The 24,012-nt window shown below is 33.7% G+C and overlaps 1 protein-coding gene across 1 annotated transcript; it reads right to left on the bottom strand.

Annotated features, from left to right (window-relative positions):
• Nucleotides 1–24,012, bottom strand: LOC126828398 (store-operated calcium entry regulator STIMATE). The gene is made up of 7 exons (XM_050558188.2): nucleotides 23,403–24,012; nucleotides 15,760–15,808; nucleotides 13,277–13,381; nucleotides 12,492–12,613; nucleotides 9,817–9,929; nucleotides 9,168–9,251; nucleotides 1–1,530 (listed from the first exon to the last, which is right to left on the bottom strand). Exons 1-7 carry the CDS (start codon nucleotides 23,656–23,658, stop codon nucleotides 1,297–1,299), a joined length of 963 nt encoding a protein of 320 aa, XP_050414145.1. The 5' UTR covers nucleotides 23,659–24,012; the 3' UTR covers nucleotides 1–1,296.

Genomic DNA, 24,012 nt, shown 5'->3' with positions numbered 1-24,012 from the left:
ATGTCATTTAAGGATATTATCTTTAAGTGTATTATTTATAGATGGTTAAATGGTCATAGCTTATTAAGTATAACATGACCGTTTATTTAGTGACTATAAATGTGCGAAACTGATTTAAGGCTTGGTATATATATAAATATTGTGGTTTAAATGTCAAGATATTTGGAGATATTTATTTATGGTGGGTCACCCTAATATTGGATGTATTTAACTAAATATTTCACTGAACAGAGCAACTGAATATCACAGTAAATCTAAATACTGTTTTATCTTCAAGATCATAAAATTTTATAGGAATTCTGTGACATTTTATCTGATTTGCTCTAAGGCTTGTGAAGACTATGTAATATGGAAGTCAAATACCATTACTGTACTTAAAATTTCATACACAGTGAATATTGCTTTGTCAGAGTTACAGCAATTTTTCTGTCAAGTTACATCAAATAAATGAAAGTATGTCTACCATACTAAAAGTAATAGTTTATTTTATTCATGATGAAGGTAACTGTAATATATGTTGTAAGGGAGACAAACTATTAGCAGAAAATGAAATACACTGCCTCCTCCAATCCAAGTTATAGTTATATATGACGGTAGCTTCTTAATCTATCTAACATAGTGGATTTAAAAAACAGAATTATTAATCATGATATCTATATAACAAGACTGCGTGGCTGAATTAGATGACCTAATTAATGTGTAGGTTTTATTTCACCAGATGGGCTATCAACTATTTTGTGTATAATGTTTTAAACTATATTGTGCACTATCTCACCAGATGAACTAACACAAATGTGTGTATGATCTCTTCTCTCAAGTGTATAGTGTATGACCTCACCAGATGAACTATTACAAATTTATGTATGATCTCTACTCTCAAGTGTTTAGTGTATGACCTTTACTCCCAAAGGTTTAGTGTATGACCTCACAAGATCAGCTATAAAAAAAAATTCAATGTATGATCTCTTCAGTTGACCTCATCGGACAAACTATCAAAAATTACATGAATGATCTCATCCGATGAACTAGCAACTATTTATTGTATGAGCCACACCAAATGAACTATCACAAACATTCTCATCTGACTAATTAGGGTGTAACCCGATTACACACACATAGTACTATTCGTGTAAGACTTTAATAAATGTATATCATTCATGATATATCTGTCATAATGCACAGTAAAGTTTAAATTTTTCACATCTTTTATGTTTTAAAAACCTATTTACACATTATAGTTAAATTGGATTTATAAAAAAATATGTTTTTATTCCTATTCATACAAATGTTTTAGATCTATGGGTGCAGAAGTCGTTCTGATGCATCATTATTTTTTTGTCTGCCATCAGCATCTTCATCTGCTGAGAGAAAGACATCTGATTCCTCTGCTTTTTCTATTCTGTTATAACACTTGAGTCTCTCTGAAGATTTGTAAAATTTAACAGATGTTTCGTCAGAATTCACATAAATTGTTTTTGCACTTTGTATACTTCGTTTGAGGAAGTTATCTACCACCCAAAATATAAAAGCCTGAAATAAAGAGTTTGAGAGAATTAACCTTTCATGAAAGTTAAACAAGACTAATCTTAATGGTGGAAATAGGCCTTTCAACGAGTTACTGGTCTCGATGATTCAGACAAACAGTCTTGTATGTCAACATTGAAAATCAAGTATCAAACATATTGACATATTCTGTTAGTCATTAGTATCAGCAATCTCCAGCTTCAGGCCGCCCACATTCAAATCATGGCATAATCTTGTAGATAAATGAGACACATGTTACAAGTCCCTTATTTGAGATATGACACAAAACATGTTGGTTTTAAAAATATTCAATAACTTTTTCTTAAGATAGGTTGCCAGGCAACGAAACATACGCCCACAGCAGCTATATTGTCCGGGCAGTCAACAAGAGTTGTCACATATTTTTACTTTTTTTCGGTAATGAAACATTTATAATACATTAAAATCTGATTAAGAGTAACAACTCATTAAGTAATTATCAGAAAACCATTAGAATTTGTTTGGTTTTTTTAAAGTTCTGCCCCATGCTAACGTTTAGTATACAATACTTTTAACATCATGGATTTAGCTGTTCAAGTCATAAAGATTCTTGAAAATCAATATACTTGTTCGTCTCAAGATCTTAAACACTGTGTATAAATTTAAAGTCAATCGGATATTAACTTTAGCCTCTAGAGCGTCCACAAGATTTTTCAAAGTGATCAAGGCCATAACTCTGGCAAAAATTATCGGAAATCGCTGAAAATCACTAGGCTTCTTCGTCTCATGGTCTTCAACACTGTATATAAATTTAAAGTCAATCGGATATTAACTTTAGCCACTAGAGCGTCCACAAGAATTTTCAAAGTGATCAAGGGCCATAACTCTGGCAAAAATTATCAGAAATCGCTGAAAATTAATAGGCTTCTTCGTCTCATGACCTTAAACACTGTGTATAAATTTAAAGTCAATCTGATATTAACTTTCACCTCTAGAGCGTCCACAAGATTTTTTGAAGTGATCAAGGCCCAGAACTCTGGCAGTAATTATCGAAAATCGTTGAAAATCAATAGGCTTCTTTCTCTCATGACCTTAAACACTGTGTACAAATTTAAAGTTAATCGAATATTAACTTTGACCTCTAGAGCGTCCACAAGATTTTTTGAAGTGATCAAGGGCCATAACTCCCGACAGTAAATATCGAAAATCGCTGAAAATCAATAGGCTACTTCATCTCATGACGAATCGGATATTAACTTTAGCCTATAGAGCGTCCACAAGCAATTTTTATATGTGGGCGTATAAAAATTAATTATTACGTTCTGTAACAACTTCAAAGCTAAATCTTGCGAATGTTTTCACAAATGCATATGTCACATACAAATAATAATTAAGGGTCTCTAAATGCAATGGATGCAATGTTCTGTTTTGATTTTTTGAACTGGTCATATAATTAGCACAGTCACAAGTAAAAATTGACTTTCATAAAGACACAATAATATGTGACCCGTCGTGGCATAATGAGTCGCAATGAGGAAATTTTGAAAATTGAGTTATTGTTATTTTCACATTCTCCAACTCACTGCCTTCAATGTATAGTTTGATGTAATGACTGAGCTGTGTCCATTTGAAGCTACCCAACTCACAAAAGTAAGTTTTGAGAAAAAAACAAGTCAAAGATTTGGTATGTTCCAAAACAAAATCCCGTAGCAAACAGGCCATTTATTTGCTGTTTTGTCATTGAATATATCTTTCCAGGGGTTTTCAGGGGTGCTGAAGACGAAAATTGTAGTAAATGCACTCTTTTCATAACGAAAAATCCACAACACATGCGGCATATTCACATGGTAGTGTTATACTGAAGAACAATCTATACTATGTTTTGTATATTATAATTTTGGTGAAATAATCGCATCAATTAATTCCTTAGTGCCAGCTAGTGGTGAGGAGATTATTAATTTTTTCTTCTTTTTTTTTTTTTAAAATAAGTTTATTGGCTAAATAATACATGAATTCAATTTACAAAAGTACATGGATTGACATAAGGGTACAATTCACAGGCTTAAATAATATAGTATACACTGTACCGGGATGATCAAGGAATCAGAGTTACGATACATCATATTGCCATTTCGAACTAAAATTAGGATTTGCAGATAGTTCAAGTTCAAGCTTGTTTCTTATGTAAGCCTTATAATGTTCGATGAACGGTGTTTTACCTGTGCATTTTAATTTGAAGATGAAGTATTTTGTCAGAAGGATTACATAATTGATGAATTCTAACTGGGATTTGTTTTCAATTTGCTAACACCGTCATGTAAATTGTAATATCCAAAATGTATGACAGAAGGAGATAGATTACTGTATATTCTATTTTTAATTAAGATGCCATTAAGAGTATTCCACAAGCATTGAGAATAAGGGAATTGAATAAATAGGTGCTCTTCAGTTTCCAGCGTGCTGTGGCAGAAATCACATAGACTCGAAGCTACTTTTCCAAATTTAAATAATCGATTATTTGTGTATATTATTTTGTGTATGTATTTAAACTGGAAATTTCGAACTTTTATATGTGTACAAATGTTATGACTTAAATTAAATATGGATTTTATAGTTTTTTCATCTATTTGTCTACCTAAATATTCTTCCCATTTTAATATAGCAGTGGGTTTAATAAACCTCGCATTAATTCTTTTAAAATAGATATCCTTTGACTTTAAAGTGTCTGAATGAACATTATAAAATAGTTTCAAATTATTTATTATATCAGTGTATATTCTTAATTTATAATCACCTATGCTCGCAAACGAGATATCTATTATTTCGTTTTCAATATTTATGTTGTAATATTTGCATAATTTACAAATTGCAAGTTTCAAACCCCCAAAAAGGAATCTTTCGATGGACTTAAGTGCTGTGGCTGGATAGTTAAGGAAATCCTGTATAAATATTAAATTCCTACTCAAGAATTGTAATGTGTCACTGGTTGTTTTGTTATTCAAGTTTTTATTAATATACGTTATTTGATTTGTTATTGGAACCATATCTCCGATTTTTGAATTGTATATAGTATACCAGTTTGTGAAAAGTTGTTCATAGAAATTAATACTAAATTTTGCATATTTAGGGTTATAATTACTTCCAGATAAGAGTATGGTGAAATGCAGAATGAAAATATTTTAAACCATAGGCTAGTATTGTCTGTGAATATCTTATTAATCCAAAAGAAGGATTTACATGTTAAATATTTGTGGATGTCTACCATTTTTAAACCACCATGAGAGAAGTCCTTACAAATCACGTCCCTTTTTATTTTATCTTGTCCCTCCCAAAGAAAACTGTATAAAAGTTTGTTTAATTTATCGGCAATATAATTAGGAAAATAAAGTGACTGTAGTTGGTGGGAAAGTGTAGAAAGACAGAATGTTTTTATTACTACTATTTTACCCATCAATGTCAAATTTCGTAATTTCCAGTTATTTAAAATGTTTTTTAATTCATTAAGTTTATTTTCAAAGTTCAACTGATTACGGATTTTTGTGTCAGATGAAAAATGAATGCCAAGGATTTTAATTGAGGAGGTACATAGGCGACAAACCTAGTTTTTTTATTTGCTGTTCAAGGTCAGGGATTTTCGAGTTAAGATCAAATGCTTCTGTTTTTGAAAGGTTAACTGATAGACCTGAAATGAGTTTAAATTGATTTAAAACTTCTATTAAATGGCGTGCTGATTTATAGTCACGTAATAAACATGTGACATCATCTGCGAAAGCGATAATTTTTATTGTTGAATTACCAAATGTGATACCAGAAATATTACTATCATTTCTAATATATGTACATAACGTTTCGAGAATTAAATTAAACAAATTTGTTGACATTGGGTCGCCCTGTCTAACACCGCACTCTATTGGGAAATAGTTTGTTGTGTAGCCTTGATTTATAACTGCACATTTTATGTTTTACTACAGTGTTTTGATCCACCTAATGAATTTCCGTTTGAAACCTAAATAGCGCAAAATTTCAAACATATATGAGTGTGCTATGGAATCGAATGCTTTAGTGAAGTCGATAGCCAGGAGAAAGCCAGTAATTTTCCTTTGTTGAGCCAAGCTAAAGCAATCATCTAAAATTCTTATATTTTCATAAATATGTCGCCCCGGTACAAAGGCTGTTTGACTAGGGTTGATAAGTTTTTCTAAAAAAGGTTTCAATCTCATACAGAGAACTTTACTGGCTATTTTTACATCAACATTAATTAAAGTTATCGGTCTCCAATTATTTAGTTCTAATTTATTCTTTTTGGGTTTGGGAATTAGTTTTATAACAGATTGACGCTGGCTTACCGAGAGGCATTCTTGTTCAAAGTCCTCATTTAATGAGTCCAGAACAGCTGAGCTTATTGAAGGCCAAAAGCACAAGTAAAATTCCGCAGTCAGTCCATCATTACCCGGCAAAGAACCAAACTTAAACGAGTCTACTGCAAACTTACACTCTTAATTATCCAACTTATGTTCTAAACAATCAGCCTCGTAATCGTCAAGAAATGGAGTTGAATTTGAGTTATTAATATATTTTGAAATTCCATTATTATTAGTGGATTTCTCGGAATACAGTTGTTTACAAAACCTCTCGATTTCTCTCATGATCTCATTAGGATTATCAATAATTTCATTATTGGAGATGTTAAATAATTTACTTAATGTTATAGCAGTCTGTTTTAGTATTCTTTTCGCCTTCGACGTAATACTTGACCTTAGCCTGTATTGGAGCACCTTCACTTTCATGTCTATACAGGGTTTCCAGTTTTTCCTTAACATGTTCAAACTGAGTGATGGTACTTTGATTACCTCCTTCGAGGTTCGATTCTAGATGTTCGTATTCTTTCAGTAGAGATTGCTTCAATGATTGTTTGACTTTTTGTTTTTGTTTACTGTATTTAATTGTACATTCTTTAATTTTATATTTCAAATAGTCCCACAAACCTCGTTTGTCAGAATAATCGAAATATTCGTTTTTCCAATTTGGTAATGAGTTTATTATTAAATTTTTGTAACTTTGATCAGAGACTAGAGATGAGTCAAATATCCTTAAGTTTGGTCCGCATTTAAAATCTGATATTTTCAGAACTAACTGTATCGCGGAATGATCACTAAGAAAGCATGGGATTATTTTCGTATCATGAATATTTTGTAAAGAACTTTGAGATGGTAACCAAAAATCTATTCTGCTGTGTATAGGAGGGGATTTTTTTTTCCAAGTAAACTGTTTTATATTAGGATACAAAGTTCTAAATATATCAACTAAATTAAAATCCTTAATAATTTTTAAGATAATATCTTGTCCTTTCTCTTTTTAATGCGATAATTGCCACCTAGTCGATCTAAATTTTTGTCAATAATGTTGTTAAAATCTCCCTCTAAAATTATTGTTGACTCACAGTTATCAGTAACATCTTTAATTTTATCATATAACTTATTATAATAAAAATCCTGATCCTTATTATTTTCACATACCGTAACGGTATCAAAATATGAGTCCCTATAGAAATGTCAATTTCATTGGCAAGAAATGCTTACATTCACTTTCGTGCATTTTGGCTTTGGTGTAATTAAACAATGGCAGAATGTTTTTCCCACCCGAGAATCGTTATATTTCGGCACGTCCCAAAGCATCAACCAATCAGATTGATATCTCTGCTTACCCTAAGCAGACAATATTCATCATCAAACTCCATCAAGGCATTCACCTAATGAACGCCTACGCCAAGTTTGAACATTCTACAAGAAGAGTTATTGTGTTCCAAAGTCTCGGCCAATCATATTGCTTATCGCTCTGCTTACCCTGAGCAGAATTTAGTTAAGGTATTGATGTAATGAAACTATACACCAAGTTTCATCACTCTCACCTAATTAGAACTAAAGTTATCGTGTCCCAAAGCATCAACCAATCAAATTAGCAGAAAATGTTCATCTTCGAACTGCATTAAGGCATTGACCTAATAAACACCTACACTAAGTTTGAACATTCTAGCTCAATTAGAATGAGAGTTATTGTGTTCCAAAGTCTCGGCCAATCAAATTGCTTATCGCTCCCCTTACCTTGAGCAGAAATGGTCATTATCGAATTTAGTCAAGGTATTGATGTAATGAAACTATACATCAAGTTTCATCACTCTCACTTAATCAGAACTAAAGTTATCGTGTCCCAAAGCATCAACCAATCAAATTGCTTATCTCTGCTTACCCTAAGCAGAAAATGCTCCTCTTCGAACCCCATCAAGGCATTGACCTAAACACGTACGCCAAGTTTGAACATTCTAGCTTAATTAGAAAGAGAGTTATTGTGTCGCAAAAAAGTGTGGCGGACAGACGGATGGACGGACGGACGGACTGACGGACGAACCCATTTTAATAGTCCCCTGTTTTCTTTGAAAGGCGGGAGACAACAATAATATCCAATATGCATTCCTTACTTTGCATGCTGTATGAAGAAGCGACAGTAAACAGAATTCAGCTATCAATAAAATTCTCTTTGAAAAGAAAATTATTGGCCATTTTGTTTATTTCCATTTAAGGCCTATAAATTATTTTTTTAAAGATGAAATGATATATCAAATGATCACCGCTTGGATTAATTATTCAGAGTAAATAATTAGTTGTTGACGGCTTTATCCATGACAGTTGATTAGTATTACTCAATGAAACCCGCTTGTCGATTAATTTACATAATTCTGCCATGTGATTTTGACTAACACTCAAATGCAATCTATATATGATCAGAATTAATTTTTTTTCTGACACTTATCAGAGTTAATCGCATGTAATAATTAGTTGTTGACGGCTTTATCCTTGATCCATGACAGTTGATTAGTATTACTCAATGAAACCCGCTTGTCGATTAATTTACATAATTCTGCCATGTGATTTTGACGAACACTCAAATGCAATCTATATATGATCAGAATTAATTTTTTTTCTGACACTTATCAGAGTGAATCGCATGTAGGTACCCAAAAACATTATCGCCAAAACCAAATATCTATTGTCCGCTCGAGCCAGGCACGTAACCATAATACTTTGCACACAGTGTCTTGGCCAATCAGCAAAAGAGTTGTGTAGACAGGTAGCAACAAGTGGAGTTTATTTACATTTTTTAGGGGTTTTAAACCTCGATTGTATCTGTTCAAAATGAATTCATCAGCAATATTTTGGTCATATCTGTAAACTAGAAATTCTCCGCTTATGCAAGGGGAATGACCGGTCGTCCCGCTGCGAGCGAAGAAAAATAACTAATTTCGCTGAGAATTTTAAGAAATAGGGCAGATTTAAGAATATGGTACTCTTACAAAATGTCCAAATAAAGGTGTTCTAAAATCTTTTATTGCAATTTTGATCTTTTGTGTCTATCGAGAGTATATTTATAGACTTATTTTTGTGAAAATCTCAATTTCGATCAAAATCAATATTTTCACTTATTTTGTCTCTAGTTCAAAATTAGATAATGTGCATTCCGACTCACTTTGACAAACCGGAAAGAAATCAGTAGGCAGAACAGAGATCTACATCTTCTGTATTACAACAACAACTGTCTTATAATTCTCATAATCTTGTAATTTCTACCAACAACTCTGAAAAGTAAATACTAGTAATATTTATACTTACATTTACAACTAAGGGCACAAGAAACATAACTATCACTAATTCAAATTGTGGTTCCGTTATTGGAGTCATAATGAACTTGCGCACCTGGAAAGAAAATTAAAATTTCATAAATTAAATACTTAATCTCATCTGTATTCTACTGTATAGATAGTGGAAGGATAGATTTCTATACCTACAGGTATTATTTGATTACTAGGTTACTTCACAGATTTTGATCAATAAGATTGTCTAATTCATAAAAAAACAACCATATCGAGTTGCATGGAGTTAAAACATACTATTTTGTGGTCATCTACAAACTCATTGAATCTTACAAACCATCACATTATCAGATAGGCTATCTATCCTTACTTGTAAACATTACTTCTTAAATTGCCTGGCTATCAAATTAATGTTTGTTTATAGTAAATGAACATTACTTCTTAAATTGCCTGGCTATCAAATTAATGTTTGTTTATAGTAAATGAAGTGGTACAGAGCTAAACAAAGTTCATTATTCAAGAATATTACAAATACCAAGACTGTTACAATTTCTAAATTCATATACATATTCATCAATTAGTACGATTAAAAGCTGATTAATGAAGATAAATTATTCTGGCTTGTTTGTATTACATGTATCTCTACTAATATAAGTTTTATCACTTACATCTGTCCAGAAGCGGAACTGCACTAACAAAGTCATGAGAAATTTTTCTACCAACACAACCAGAATATATAATAGGCATTGTCCTATCCATGATGTACAATTTGGAGGGTCACCTGTAAAAATAAAAACATTATATGTTTCGCATGATTTTTTGCAGTTGGAAGCAAGGCTATATTTGCCAAATGGCAGTAAGAGGAATTTATGAATAATAACAATCCAATGCAAAAATCAAACATTGGAACAATTAAAAAAAATCGGCTATGCACTTGAATATGTCTACTATCCAGATTAGTATATGTGCAGTGAACATCCAGATCAGGTATAGTGTCAGAAAAAAAGATGGAGGAAAATTTCTGTAATTTTATTTTATTTTTAAAATTTGTTTTGAATTAAACTTTTTCTTATTATAAGATAGGTTGCCAAGCAACGAAACATACGCCCACAGCAGCTATATCGTCCGGGAAGTCAACAAGTGTTGTCGTATATTTTTACTTTTTTCTGTAATGAAACATTTATAATACATTAAAATCTGATTAAGAGTAACAACTCATTAGGCCACACAAAATAAATGTCTTGTTTCTCGGGCAACTGACAGCTGAAACTGTAGGGAGGGAGGGCGGTTTCTTTTTTTTTTTTTACTCATTGATGGTGCAAAATAAAATTTGGCTATTGCTGAAAATTGTTGGGGCGGGAGGGCGGTCTTTCTTTTTTTTTTTTTTTAAATGAGAAAGTCATTACTTGTTTACGTTTTTGCTTTCCGTTATATTCAACTTTATTGTACATACTTAAAACATAAACCCAAAATCAAGTCTACTAAAACACTGAGACTGAACACTGACTGAAAGGAAAATAATTTTCCATATTTAATTCACATAATTGAAATTGGTTTAAAATAAAATTCCATATACGACTATGTAATAGCCCTCCATAAAGACAACAATATTTTTAAAAACTAAGCCTCTTTCACCAGGTGTATCAAAAATAATAATCATGGTAAACAGTATTTAAAACTAAATCTAGTATCGCCGGTTTATTTATAATTATTTACCGAATTCCAACCAATGCATGTCACACCGTGTCATCGGTATTGGAGATTGCCGGAAATACTGTTTCTTGGGATATTCGGTGTGTTTCTCAGGATATTCGGTGTTCTATCCGGTGTTTATATTGAATGACTATTTAAATCTAACTAACAACTGGTCAGTAAAACCATCAAATCGGTAATCCAATTATTATTTTCCGGATTATCGAAACTACCGTAAATGTGCTAATAATGACCCAGATTCTAAGGTATGCATTATGACGACTATCGTCATCGTATCGTATTCTTAGCTATAATTAATTAACCTGTTCTACGGTTCATTATTTTATCAATAGGATTTTCCAAACAAGGACCGACTGAAGCCGGCAATAATGAGCCGATTACGATCGAATGATTGAAATATTGTCGCCAATGACTTTTAACACGAATCAAATTCTAGTTTATCAGGGGAGGTAATTAATATCACGTGATACAAAATGGAGGTTCTTTCGATATCAATAAAAAAGGCAAATCTGCCAAACTTCGCCATTGTTCGGATAAAAAAGACAGCATGTTCATCTGAATCAGTTTTAATACATTTGAATAGATATACATGTATGGCGGATGTAGGTACATGCGGGATATTTTTTTTACGACTTGCTTGTCGATGTGCGGGCGGGCGTTACATATTTATTTTTTTTCATCAAGACTAATAAATAGACTGCACGCGCAACCAATTTTGCGTGCGGGCGGTGCCCGAGAAACAAGTTATTTTATTTGTGTTGCCTTAAGTAATTATCAGAAAACCATTAGAATTTGTTCGGTTTTTATAAAGTTCTGCCTCATGCTAACGTTTAGTATACGAAACTTTTAACATCATGGATTTAGCTGTTCAAGTCAAGACCTTAAACACTGTGTATAAAATTAAAATCAATCGGATATTAACTATAGCCTCTAGAGCGTCCTCAAGATTTTTGGCAAAAATTATCGGAAATCGCTGAAAATCAATAGGATTCTTCGTCTCATGACCTTAAACACTGTGTATAAATTTAAAGTCAATCTGATATTAACTTTAACCTCTAGAGCGTCAACAAGATTTTTCGAAGTGATCAAGGGCCATAACTCTAGCTGTAATTATCGGAAATCGCTGAAAATCAATAGGAAACTTCGTCTCATGACCTTAAACACTGTGTATAAATTTAAAGTCAATCGGATATTAACTTTGACCTTTAGAGCGTCCACAAGTGATCAAGGGCCATAACTCTGGCAGTAATTATCGAAAATCACTGAAAATGAATAGACTTCTTCGTCTCATGACCTTAAACACTGTGTATAAATTTAAAGTCAATCAGATATTAACTTTAGCCTCTAGAGCGTCCACAAGATTTTTTGAAGTGATCAAGGGCCATAACTCTGGCAGTAATTATCGGAAATCGCTGAAAATCAATAGGCTTCTTCGTCTCATGGCCTTAAACACTATATATAAATTTAAAGTCAATCAGATATTAACTTTAGCCTCTAGAGCGTCCACAAGCAATTGTGGACGCCGGACCGACGGACGGACCGACCAACAGACAGACGGGGGCGACGACAATATACGACCACATTTCAATGTGGGCGTATAAAAAGCCATGACTAGAACTTAAGAACTCACCATAAACACCAAAATATAAAGATTTCCATTGTTTTCTTCTGGCTATTATCTGTGTAACTTTTAAACCTATATAAATAACTACTAAACCAATGGTAGAATCTAACAGAAAACTAATAAAATACCTGAAATAGAGATAATTAATGAGAGCTTACTTAAAAAAGAATCATGGAAGATTAGATAAAGAGCTGACAGTTCTCGCTATAATAGTTAAAAAATAGATAATGTAAAAGAAATATGCTGAAAATTGCAGTCAAATTACTTCACCCCAAGTCGAGAAATCCTCGTTTCAATAACACTGTAGCCTCGATTGCCATTGTTACCGTTGTTACGATAATAAACAAAGTCTCGATTATCCATTTTTACGGCTAATCTTCAACAGCCGTTGAACTACAGATCGATTACAAATCTGTTGACCGCGGTCCATAACATTTCATTATATGAGTCATTGAGTCCCATACCTTTGTCCTGACAATCAAAATCTTATTTCTACTTGGTCTTAGCAGAAAATGCTCATCATTGAAGACCTACACCTAATTTTAACATTCTACCTCAATTAGAAGCAGTTATTGTGTCCCATAAAGTGTGATGGACAGAGAGACAGCCGGAACCATTTGAATAGTTCCATGCTTTGTTCGGCAAGCGAGGCACAATGTTTCCCCTCATAACACAGATAACTTCACTGATTTTACACATATTCTCACTTCAATAACCTCAATGTCAATCCTCTAGAAATTTAACTGTATTTACATTGTTCACAAAAAGTAAAAGTTTAACCATAAACCTACCATGTACAAGGATCATTATGATCACCCTGAAATTTATCAGCTAAAAAAACATTGGCAAAATGTATAACAGCAGCACCAAGAGCTTGTTTCGATGTATCAAAAAACCTGTAAGATGGGATATTGTTATTACTATTAGACATGAAAGTATAATAACTATAAAAGATGCTGTCCTTTTCTGATCTGATCTCATCAGATTGCATTAATAAAGATAGGTTGCCAGGCAACGAAACATATGCCCACAGCAGCTAAATCGTCCGGGCAGTCAACAAGAGTTGTCGCATATTTTTCCTTTTTTCAGTAATGAAACATTTATAATACACTAAAATCTGATTAAGAGCAACAACTCAGAAAACCATTAGAATTTGTTTGGTTTTTATAAAGTTCTGCCCCATGCTAACATTTTGTATACAAAACTTTTAATACTGTTTGATGGATTAAGCTGTTCCAAGTCATAAAAATTCATTGAAAATCAATATACTTGTTCGTCTCAATATCTTAAACTCTGTGTATCAATCTGAAGTCAATCGGATATTAACTTTGGCCTCTAGAGCGTCCACAAGATTTTTCAAAGTGATCAAGGGCCATAACTTTGGCAGTAATTATCAGAAATCTTTGAAGATCAATAGGATTCTTCGCCTCGTGACCTCAAACACTGTTAATAAATTTAAAGTCAATCAGATATTAACTTTCTCCTCTAGAGCATCCACAAGGTTTTTTGAAGTGATCAAGGGCCATAACTCTGGCAGTAATTATCGAAAATCACTGAAAATCAATAGGATTCTTCGTCTCATGACCTTAAACACTGTGTATAAATTTAAAGACAATCGGATATTAACTTTGGCCTCTAGAGAGTCCAAAAGATTTTTTGAATTGATCAAGAGCCATAACTCTGGCAGTAGTTATCGGAAATCGCTGAAAATCAATAGGCTTATTCGTCTCATGTCCTTAAACACTGTGTATAAATTTAAAGTCAATTGGATATTAACTTTCGCCTCTAGAGCGTCCACAAGATTTTTTGAAGTGATCAAGGGCCATAACTCTGGCAGTAATTATCGAAAATCGCTGAAAATGAATAGGCTTCTTCGTCTCATGACCTTAAACACTGTGTATAAATTTAAAGTCAATCGGATATTAATTTTGGCCTCTAGAGCGTCCACAAGATTTTTTTGAAGTGATCAAGGGCCATAACTCTGGCAGTAATTGTCGGAAATCGCTGAAAATCGATAGGCTTCTTCGTCTCATGACCTTAAACACTGTGTATAAATTTAAAGTCAATCGGTTTTTAACTTTGGCCTCTAGAGCGTCCACAAGATTTTTTGAAGTGATCAAGGGCCACAACTCTGGCAGTAATTATCGAAAATCGCTGAAAATCAATAGGCTTCTTCGTCTCATGGCCTTAAACACTGTATATAAATCGGATATTAACTTTAGCCTCTAGAGCGTCCACAAGCAATTGTGGATGCCGGACAGACGGACGGACGCGACGACAATATACGACCACATTTCAATGTGGGCGTATAAAAATGTTAAAAATTACAAATTTTGGATTGCAATTCCTAAAAGCTCATTCACAATAGAAGCTCACAGGAAATGGAAAGTCCTTAGAGTGTTTTTCTGTCCCTTTTCAAATTTAGGGAGCTTCATTGTTAGCTCTCCTGTCCGTTATTCGTTTCGCTCACTGCACGGTAAAAGAAAGGAATGGTGGAAACACAATACTGAGTTGATTTTGAAACAGATACATGTACATGTCACTTCTAATTTTCTAAGACTGTCTGGCACACAGTCTGACGGTGCATAGTTGGCGATGAACGTGGCATCAATGACGATTCCATGTGGACCCCTCACAATAGTAGAAGTACAGGAAGCTGGTGCTACATGTATCTTGAAGATCTTGACAGACAGTGTTGAGGTATTGTCACACAATGCCATTTAGGCCTTGATCAATATCTAGTAGACTGTCTGCTGGAAACAATTGGCCAGTCTCAGAAGGGTACTGGGATGGCATCTAAATCTTTGGGCGAAAGGTCTTGTACTCATGCCCTCTTGAATTCGTGCAATGGCATGTTCTTAGTGTTTGGGTTTCAACCATGACATATCTCTACGTCTTCCACAGAACTGTAGGAGTAATACTGACCCTAGCTTTTTAATACCCACAGCTTATACCCAAATTTCAACACCATAAAAATCATGATCATTGTGTTCTGATGTTGTTACATTCAGAATTACAACATTAAAGTACATCTCTCAAATGGAATCTACAATCACCCATTTGTAAAAGGGCAGCGTTTTCATAGTATCATAGTATCTCCATACATATCTACTACATTTCCACCTTCTTTAAAATATGTTGCATAAACATTGCCGTCATACTAAACATACTGATCTCTATTAAAATGTAACAAATATTTTACAGCTTGAACATGAAATTGTCAGAAACTGACAATATTTATTAAAGGAAAAAAATTAAAACAAATAGTATATACCATATTTTCCATGGGCGTCTTGAGTGTTTAGGTTCACAATATCTTTTAACTGAAAACAAAAGAAACAAGAAAAATGAAAATTTTACCACTGTCACTGGGCCCGTAATCACCATCTCTTAAATCACCTAAACTAGTATGCCACAACTGCAATTTTAAGATGTTTAAAGCTTATGACAAGGCTTCAATCTAAAACATAAATCTTTACATCCTTCATTGTTCAACTCCCATCCAAAATTCTTTATTAATGATATTTCTATTTTTCAATAAGCTAGTTTTCAACACTAATGTATGCAGATTCTACATGCACATAAAATGATTTATGCGTATTTAAAAAGTGCTATAAAAATATCAACATCATGTTATTACATATGCTTATCTAATCCAGGAAAAAGGGTTGTTTTTTTGGTTTTTTTAAAATATTCATATGTACATGTAGTAAGTAAATGTACATGTATATTTAAATTCTAATTTAAATGCTGATATTGACACAATATTGACTAAATAACAGAATAAATAGTCCAAGGTTTGGGTTGTAAAATAATCTATTAAAACTTAAGGTAAAAATAAGGCAGTAATACAAGTACATCTACATGTACTATATGCTGTCATGTACATGTATAGATTTCATTGATTTTTAAAATAATCTTTCTCTAAAACTCTTGATCTTTTAAATGTACAATATTATCAATGACAACAGATGGTATATTATGATATTGACTGAACAAAAAGGTTAAAGTCTTTGTCAACTTTTGGGGAAAAGAATATTTTTATTATATTAACTAGAAACAGTGTTCATTTCAAATCTGAAAGCTGTAAAAATGTTATTATATTCATGACCATGTTAAAATGAAATGTAGGACTGAATTAATTCAGGATGACCTAATTACTTAGCTTTAGCAGACAACTACATTTAATTTACATGTAGTATGTATCAATGTTGTTAATATCTTATATCAAAGTTTTACTTTTCTCCTAAAGTTGGTCTGATTAATGATCGACCCTAACATCTACTTGTTCAAATAGTTTGCTGGAAGCTTACTATTATTTAATTCATCTGCATCTAAATTGGGTGAGGGGACTGAGGAAAACCCACACAGTTAAGAAGCCTCCATGATACCCCTTGTCTAGGGCTGCTTGATATACTGTGATGCGGTATTCCATGGTATACATGCCACGGATCGGTTCAGGGCATGGGCGTCATACATGGGGGGATTGTGGGGGGGGGGGGAGAACCCCCCAATTGTTTTTCGGGGGGGGGGGGGGGTCTGAATATACTTGGACCCCCCAAAATTTACATAGTATTAGTAGGCCCTAAATCCTATTTAATTACAAAAATTATTAGGATTAGTTAAGATTCTATCTGTATAAAACCTGTACATATCCCAATATGGTTTACGTTGCTAAAATAAAACACAGAGAGAATCATCCGGGAACATGTGTGAAGTGAAAAGTAATTGTGTTCCATAAAATTGTGTCTAGTTATACATACAGTACAAGCTACTAATGTAATTTAATAACCCCTTCATTAAGAGCGTGTCCGCAAGAAAACCATGCAGAAGGTGCTAAGGCTTCAATCACAGATATTGACCAAATTTGGTTTATAAGTTGGGATAGTCCCAAAACACATAAATGTGCAATATTAGATAAATCTTTCAATTCCTGTATGAGAAAATTGAAAAAACATTTTTCATATGGTGAAATTGCCAAAATCTGTCTTTTCTCAAATACCAACTTTGGCAAGTCCTTACACCTTTACTATACGTAGCAGAAAGACCAAACTCAAACAGTTTATCGATGACTTAGTGCTGTTACCACAATATTAACTTCAGACGATTCTTGCGAACGAGATCTGTATACGGGCTGGATATCAAAGCCTGTCTAAATTCCCCATTTTTCGTCACCCAAAGTTTGACGCCCTATAGCTACTTCTTTCATGGGGTGGGTTTAAAAAATTTATGCTCACGTGAACAAGCAACCTCCCAACATTTGATACAAAAAATAAAAATGACCGGAATCGACTTGACAAAAACTAGGTAAAGGAAACAATAACCCATGAAATTAACCTGTAATTTCCCTATTTTGGAGATAATTAACCGTAGTAGATAAAAAAAAAACTAACAATTTATTTTCCTTTTCATTCATATGTTGTTTACTACCAGCCCTAAAATACATTAGTATCTGTTTTATAAAAATATCTTGAAAAAAAATACTTTCAAAGGCCTGTAATCGTTCATGGTTCATCTGGCGTCAACGGGAATTGACTTCTGCAGTTGTCCACGACCTTCCATTGGAGTTTCGACGTGCTCAATCTTAACAAACATATCCATTACTCTCAAATAGACATTATTTTAAATAAAATAATCCAACGAAAATGAAAAATTCACCTAAAAGTGAGATTCGAACCACCAACCGCATGACTTCCCCCGACCCACCCTCTCACAGAGTTGCTTGTCCCAGGGCCCCAAGGTCCATGTCGTGGGCCCTGTTCAGGGGGTTTGCCTAGGGCCTCTCTTATTCTAAATCCGGCCCTGAAGGTGCAGCTGACGGTGCCCGAGAGCTGTAGCTACCATACTACACTGTTCAATGTCACCCACTTCGACGCAATTAGGCTTCGTTGCCGTTAATATTTAAGCTTCCACATTTCTGTATTGTAGAAATCAGTGGATGTGTCCCAAAATGAATAGTGGAAACATGCTCTGAAATTAAACATTTTGTAGCCATTTTCGGTAACTTGTTTGAAAATGAAATCTTAAAGAGACAATACAACAAATATGTTAAAGGAACAATACGACAATACCAAATATACAATAAATACAAATACACACTTATATAGAGTACAACATGGTACAAATAATGGCTATGGATATGATGAAAACGTATAAAAGTCAAAAATTTTATTTCTCTAATTAAATTCGCAAAAAAATGTATCACAAAAGCTTTTTTTTAGCACTTTTCAATAAGCTGTATATTTTAAGTATGTTGCATTCTAGTCATTTTTTTTACACCTATGGATACTATGTGCTTAGCACTTCAAAACCAACAAAAGAAATTCTACTTGCGACCATGAAAGAAAAAGTTACAGTGTATCTTTTTCTGCACTATAAGGACAATGTGAATATGGTACCCTAAAACAAGTCCACACAAAATTAGTATGTACTGATTTTTTTTTTCAAATTAGTGCTGGGGTAGAAGTTGACCACCCGCTTTATCAGACAGGGTCAAAATTAGAAGGTTGCTATTCCACCATAGAATGCAGTCTGTGCTTAAAAAAGGTAATAAATACACATGTGAAAACCGCAATTTTACCCATAAAATGAATAATTCCTGTACAGTCCTTTAGAGCGACATCAGACTGTAACCACTTCAGCATGTTACCTCTTGCCCCTAGGGGGTGTCATACCATAAGTTTGATCAAAAACTTCTGACCCCCCATCTTAGCACTTTTTGCGATTTTTATATGGTCTTCTCGCGGATACACTCTTAATATGTTTACTTTTTTAAATCCATTTATAATACACAAAATACTTTAAATATCTATACAACTTTCTTGTAAATGTTAATGTGTATATGTATATAGTATTGTAGTTAACAAGGTGATTGTCAAATATGTATCCTCATAACCTAAAGTTATGTGATCAAGTTTTGTTTCATTTGGATCCTCCTCATAAAAATTGTTGTGTTGTTCGTAACTCAAGCTAACATTCAATATGTAAAAGTCATGAAAAAATATGAATACGGCACCCCCTGACTTAAACATGATAAACATTGTATTGGTGTGATGTTTTAGTTTAACCCCGTAAAATATGCTAAAACAGTGTTTACAGAAGACTGAAACTTTAAAAAAAATTTATGGGGGTGACCCCCCAAACCACCCCAGTGGGAGGGTGACCCTCCCACACTCTCCCCATCGCGCTACATCGGCTGCTGCGCAGCCTCGTGCCTCCGGCGTCACCGATTGTCAACATTTTATATAAATTCATTTGCTGAGCCCCCCAATATATATTTTACGGCTACGCCCCTGGTTCAGGGTACCGGTACTTTAAATTCCGTACCACACAGGGCTCACGCTGTCGGTCGCCAATTATGAAATATATAAATATGAAAGTGTTGATTAAAATTTGATTTTGGCGATAATTTTGGCCATAATGTTTTGCGGTACTGGCGATTCTTTTTCAGAACTGGCGGAAAAAAATCTTAAAATTCTAATCGTATTTATCCTGTATTAACCATTAATTGAGTGTCAATCACGTGGCGGAATACTATCAATTAATAAATTGGCTGATAATCGGGATTGCGTCAATGAGTAATACTTAATCATTTGTCTTAGATTAATGATTAGTTGATTGATAATTGCTAATGATTAATCTAAGCTGTGATTATTTAAAAAAAAAATTTCGTCTTAAAAAAAATGGCAATACATGTAATCAAAATGGCCAAAGAGAATTAAATATTTTGATAGTTGAACTGTGGCTTCATATACGGCATAGATATACAAGCATGGCGATGGGATATCATTATTTCAAATTATATCATCACCACTGGTCGAAAACGTAAGAAAGAGTTGAATAGCAAAGATTCTTGAGTGAGAAATCATTTCGCAATATGTATCATATTAGCGTCGCCAAAATGCTCTAAAGGTGAACGATGGGTATAAATGTAAGCATCTCTTACAAATATAATTGAAATTTATATCATTCTATCAGGGATTCAGATTCTGATACCTTTACGGTACCTGAAAATAACTATAGGCCTATTGTACACGCAACACATAAATTTATAGAAAATTGACAATCCTTGAATGAGAATACTGAAAATATATTATTGTGCAGTACGGTGTTGAAATAGACTAAAGTAAAAAAAAAATAAGCCAACAGTGAGGCTGATGTCCCCCGCCGAAATTGCAAAATAAATAGATGACACATATTAATTAATCGCACATTTATTTTTTCCACTAAGTTTTATCACTCTCTATCAGATAGAATCAAGATTATCTTGTCCCAAACCATCGACAAATGAAATCGATTAGCTCTGCTTAGCTTCAGCTCGAAATGTTAATTATTGAACTCAGTCAAGACATTCACCTAATGAACATCTACATGTACATCAAGTTTAAACATTCACCTAATAGACACCTATGCCAAGTTTGAACATTCTACCTCAATTAGAAGGAGAGTTATTGTGTTCCAAAGTTTTGACCAATCAAATTGCTTATCACTCTGCTTACCCTCAGCAAAAAATGTTCATTATCGAACTTAGTTAAGGTATTCATATAATAAATCTATACACCAAGTGTCCTCACTTTCACTTAAGTAGAACCAAAGTTATCGTGTCCCAAAGCATCAAACAATCAAACTGCTTATCTCTGCTTACCCTAAGCAGAAAATTCCCATCTTCAAACTCCATCAAGGCATTCACCTAATTGACACCTACGCCAAGTGTGAACATTCTAACTCAATTAAAATGAGAGTTATTGTGTTCCAAAGTCTCGACCAATCAAATTGCTTATCACTCTGCTTACCCTAAGCAGGAAATGCTCATTGTCTAACTTAGTCAAGGTATTGACCTAATAAACACCTACACCAAGTTTGAACATTCTAGCTCAATTATAAAGAGAGTTATTGTGTTCCAAAGTCTCCAAAGGTATTGATGTAATAAAACTATACACCAAGTTTCATCATCCTAACTTAAATAGAACTAAGTTATCGTGTCCCAAAGCATCAACCAATCATATTGCTTATCTCTGCTTACCCTAAGCAGAAAATGTTCATCTTCGAACTCCATCAAGGCATTGACCTAATAAACACCTAAACCAAGTTTGAACATTCTAGCTCAATTAGAAGGTGAGTTATTGTGTTCCAAAGTCTCAGATAATCAAATTGCTTATCGCTCTGCTTACCCTGAGCAGAAAATGCTCATTATCGAACTTAGTCAAGGTATTGATGTAATGAAACTATACACCAAGTTTCATCACTCTGACTTAATTAGAACTAAAGTTATCGTGTCCCAAAGCATCAACCAATCAAATTGCTTATCTCTGCTTACCCTAAGCCGAAAATGTTCATCTTCGAATTCCATCAAGGCATTGACCTAATAAACACCTACACCAAGTTTGAACATTCTAGCTCAATTAGAAGGAGAGTTATTGTGTCCCAAAAAGTGTGACGGACAGACAGACGGACGAACCCATTTTAATAGTCCCCTGCTTTCTTCGAAAGGCGGGGGACAAAAAGGATCTTATTAAATTCAAACTGTGCTAATGTATTATGTACAGACATATATTTAAAGTTGTTGTATATTGTATTGTGTATATATATCGGAAAAAAAATATCAACATTTTTTTATATAAAAATCATCATCCATTTTGGCGGAAAAAAATTGAAAGCCAGTGTGAGCCCTGGTACCACAGTTCGTTAAACACAGTACAGATTTTTATTAACCATCTGATCTGTTTTCTTCCAACTCAATTATCATGCAAAGTTATGTCCCCCTGTTGTTCATGTGAGAAGTAGGAAAGATATCTTCCAGCAATGAAATGTGTACTTGTTTTTATTTTTTAAGTAAATATGGAAAGAAAAAATACTGCGATACGTATCGTATCGTGAGGATAGAGCATTGTTACAGCCCTAGATAAAAAAACTTAATCTCTCAACCCTCCGTGTTTCGAAATAAGACATGAGGCCATTACCTTCAACGTAGCACATGCGGGAGCAATTCGCACCCGGCATTTGTAGACAAAATTGACAATATTTTTAATAAAAACAACGATTGATTATTGTTATTTATAATATTTCTGCCAGACCCAACTACATTTAAGCATATAATCCTACCTGAAACGGGAACAAATTGTTGTTTTTAAAATCGAGGCGTTAAGCCGTTACTAAGACCGCCATCTTTTTAAACGATACGCTGTCATCATGAAGGCGGGGCTAAATATAAGGCTTTTATACCAGCCAATTAAAAGGGCAATCTAAAGCAATGTAACTATGAATGGATTTCGATGGCGGTGAACGTCAGACAAAAACAACGCTTCATTAATTTAAACGCGAATATTTGGAGTTAGGCGACAGTTGTGCCACTACATTGGCCTCTGTAAGTTTAATTAATCATAATAGCATAAACTTATCTTATTTTAAAGATGTTACATGCATTAATAAAGAAATTGAGTTTGCCACTTGGAACTAAAGGCATACAATCGTAGCTAAAAACAAATCCATCAGTATATCTCAACGTTTTTAGCTACGTTCTCGTAGCTATTACAGCCCTATCCTTGTCACATGCAACCAGTTAGCCAGAACTACACATGTCCATAGTCCCCACTTTAGAAAAAAACACAACAATAGTAGGTTGTAGCGCAGGCCTGGAATTAAGGCACCTGTTACAGACATTGTCAGGCACAAATTCAGGATTTGTCAGGCACAACCACTTCAGTGCCTGTCATTTTGTCGGACATATATTTGTATGTTTGCAATATTTTTATTGATATCTCTAAATGACAAATAGTAAGAAGTCACTTAGTGCCTGCCATTTTGTCAGGTACCGTACAATCAAAATCATTATTTCCAGGCCTGTGCTACAGCCTACTATTACTATCCTCCTTAAAATAATGATTTAATTCTTGGATAGAATACCAACTAAATACAAACCTATTAGGGATGTAAATGCCACAAAGGCAAGAAGACCTTGTACAAACAAAGATAATGGTCCAAGTAAACTACCACTTCCACAATGTAATTCACTGTCTCCACTGATGCTGTTGTGAGACACATGTTGCAAACCTGATGTGGAATTATTCATTTTGCTAGATCGAATTTGATGAATTAATACTGTATTATTTTTTTTCATGTGGAGTGGAAATATGTTCTTATTCACATTCACACTCATATAATTTACCAAACCCATATTGCCATTTTACAGTGACACTGTATTACAAAAATATAACAACACTGTATTTTTAGCTCTTAATTCGAATCTAAAATCAGCCCTGGTATAACTTTATTTTAATCTTGATCACGTCCTGATGGAACCTAGAATTGGAACAGTCACAGTGGTTATTATTGTGATAATTCCATGACTATCCTGTATCCATCTACAAATACAAATGACATTCGTGTATTTAAAAATAGGCAGCTGATTTATCCACGTTGGTTACACTACGACAGACAGAAAGTATTTTTAAAACACCTTTTCTTGACTTATTATCGTCTGTTTCGAATCAACACTACACGACCATGGGTGACAACATTCAATTGACAA

This window comes from Patella vulgata, chromosome 7 (assembly GCF_932274485.2).
Source record: "Patella vulgata chromosome 7, xgPatVulg1.2, whole genome shotgun sequence".
NCBI classification, from domain to species: Eukaryota; Metazoa; Mollusca; class Gastropoda; family Patellidae; genus Patella; species Patella vulgata.
Note: the sequence above shows the minus strand (reverse complement) of the source record. Positions and strands in the feature narration are given on the sequence as shown.

Excerpts from the sequence above, each read along its gene's own strand:
- LOC126828398 (XM_050558188.2), bottom strand. The coding sequence starts at position 23,658 with ATGGGTTTGGTAAATTATATGAGTGTGAATGTGAATAAGAACATATTT. Across the intron at positions 12,614-13,276 it reads CATAATGATCCTTGTACATG|GTATTTTATTAGTTTTCTGT; the intron begins GTAGGTTTATGG and ends TCTCTATTTCAG. Across the intron at positions 9,252-9,816 it reads AGTTCCGCTTCTGGACAGAT|GTGCGCAAGTTCATTATGAC; the intron begins GTAAGTGATAAA and ends TTTTCTTTCCAG.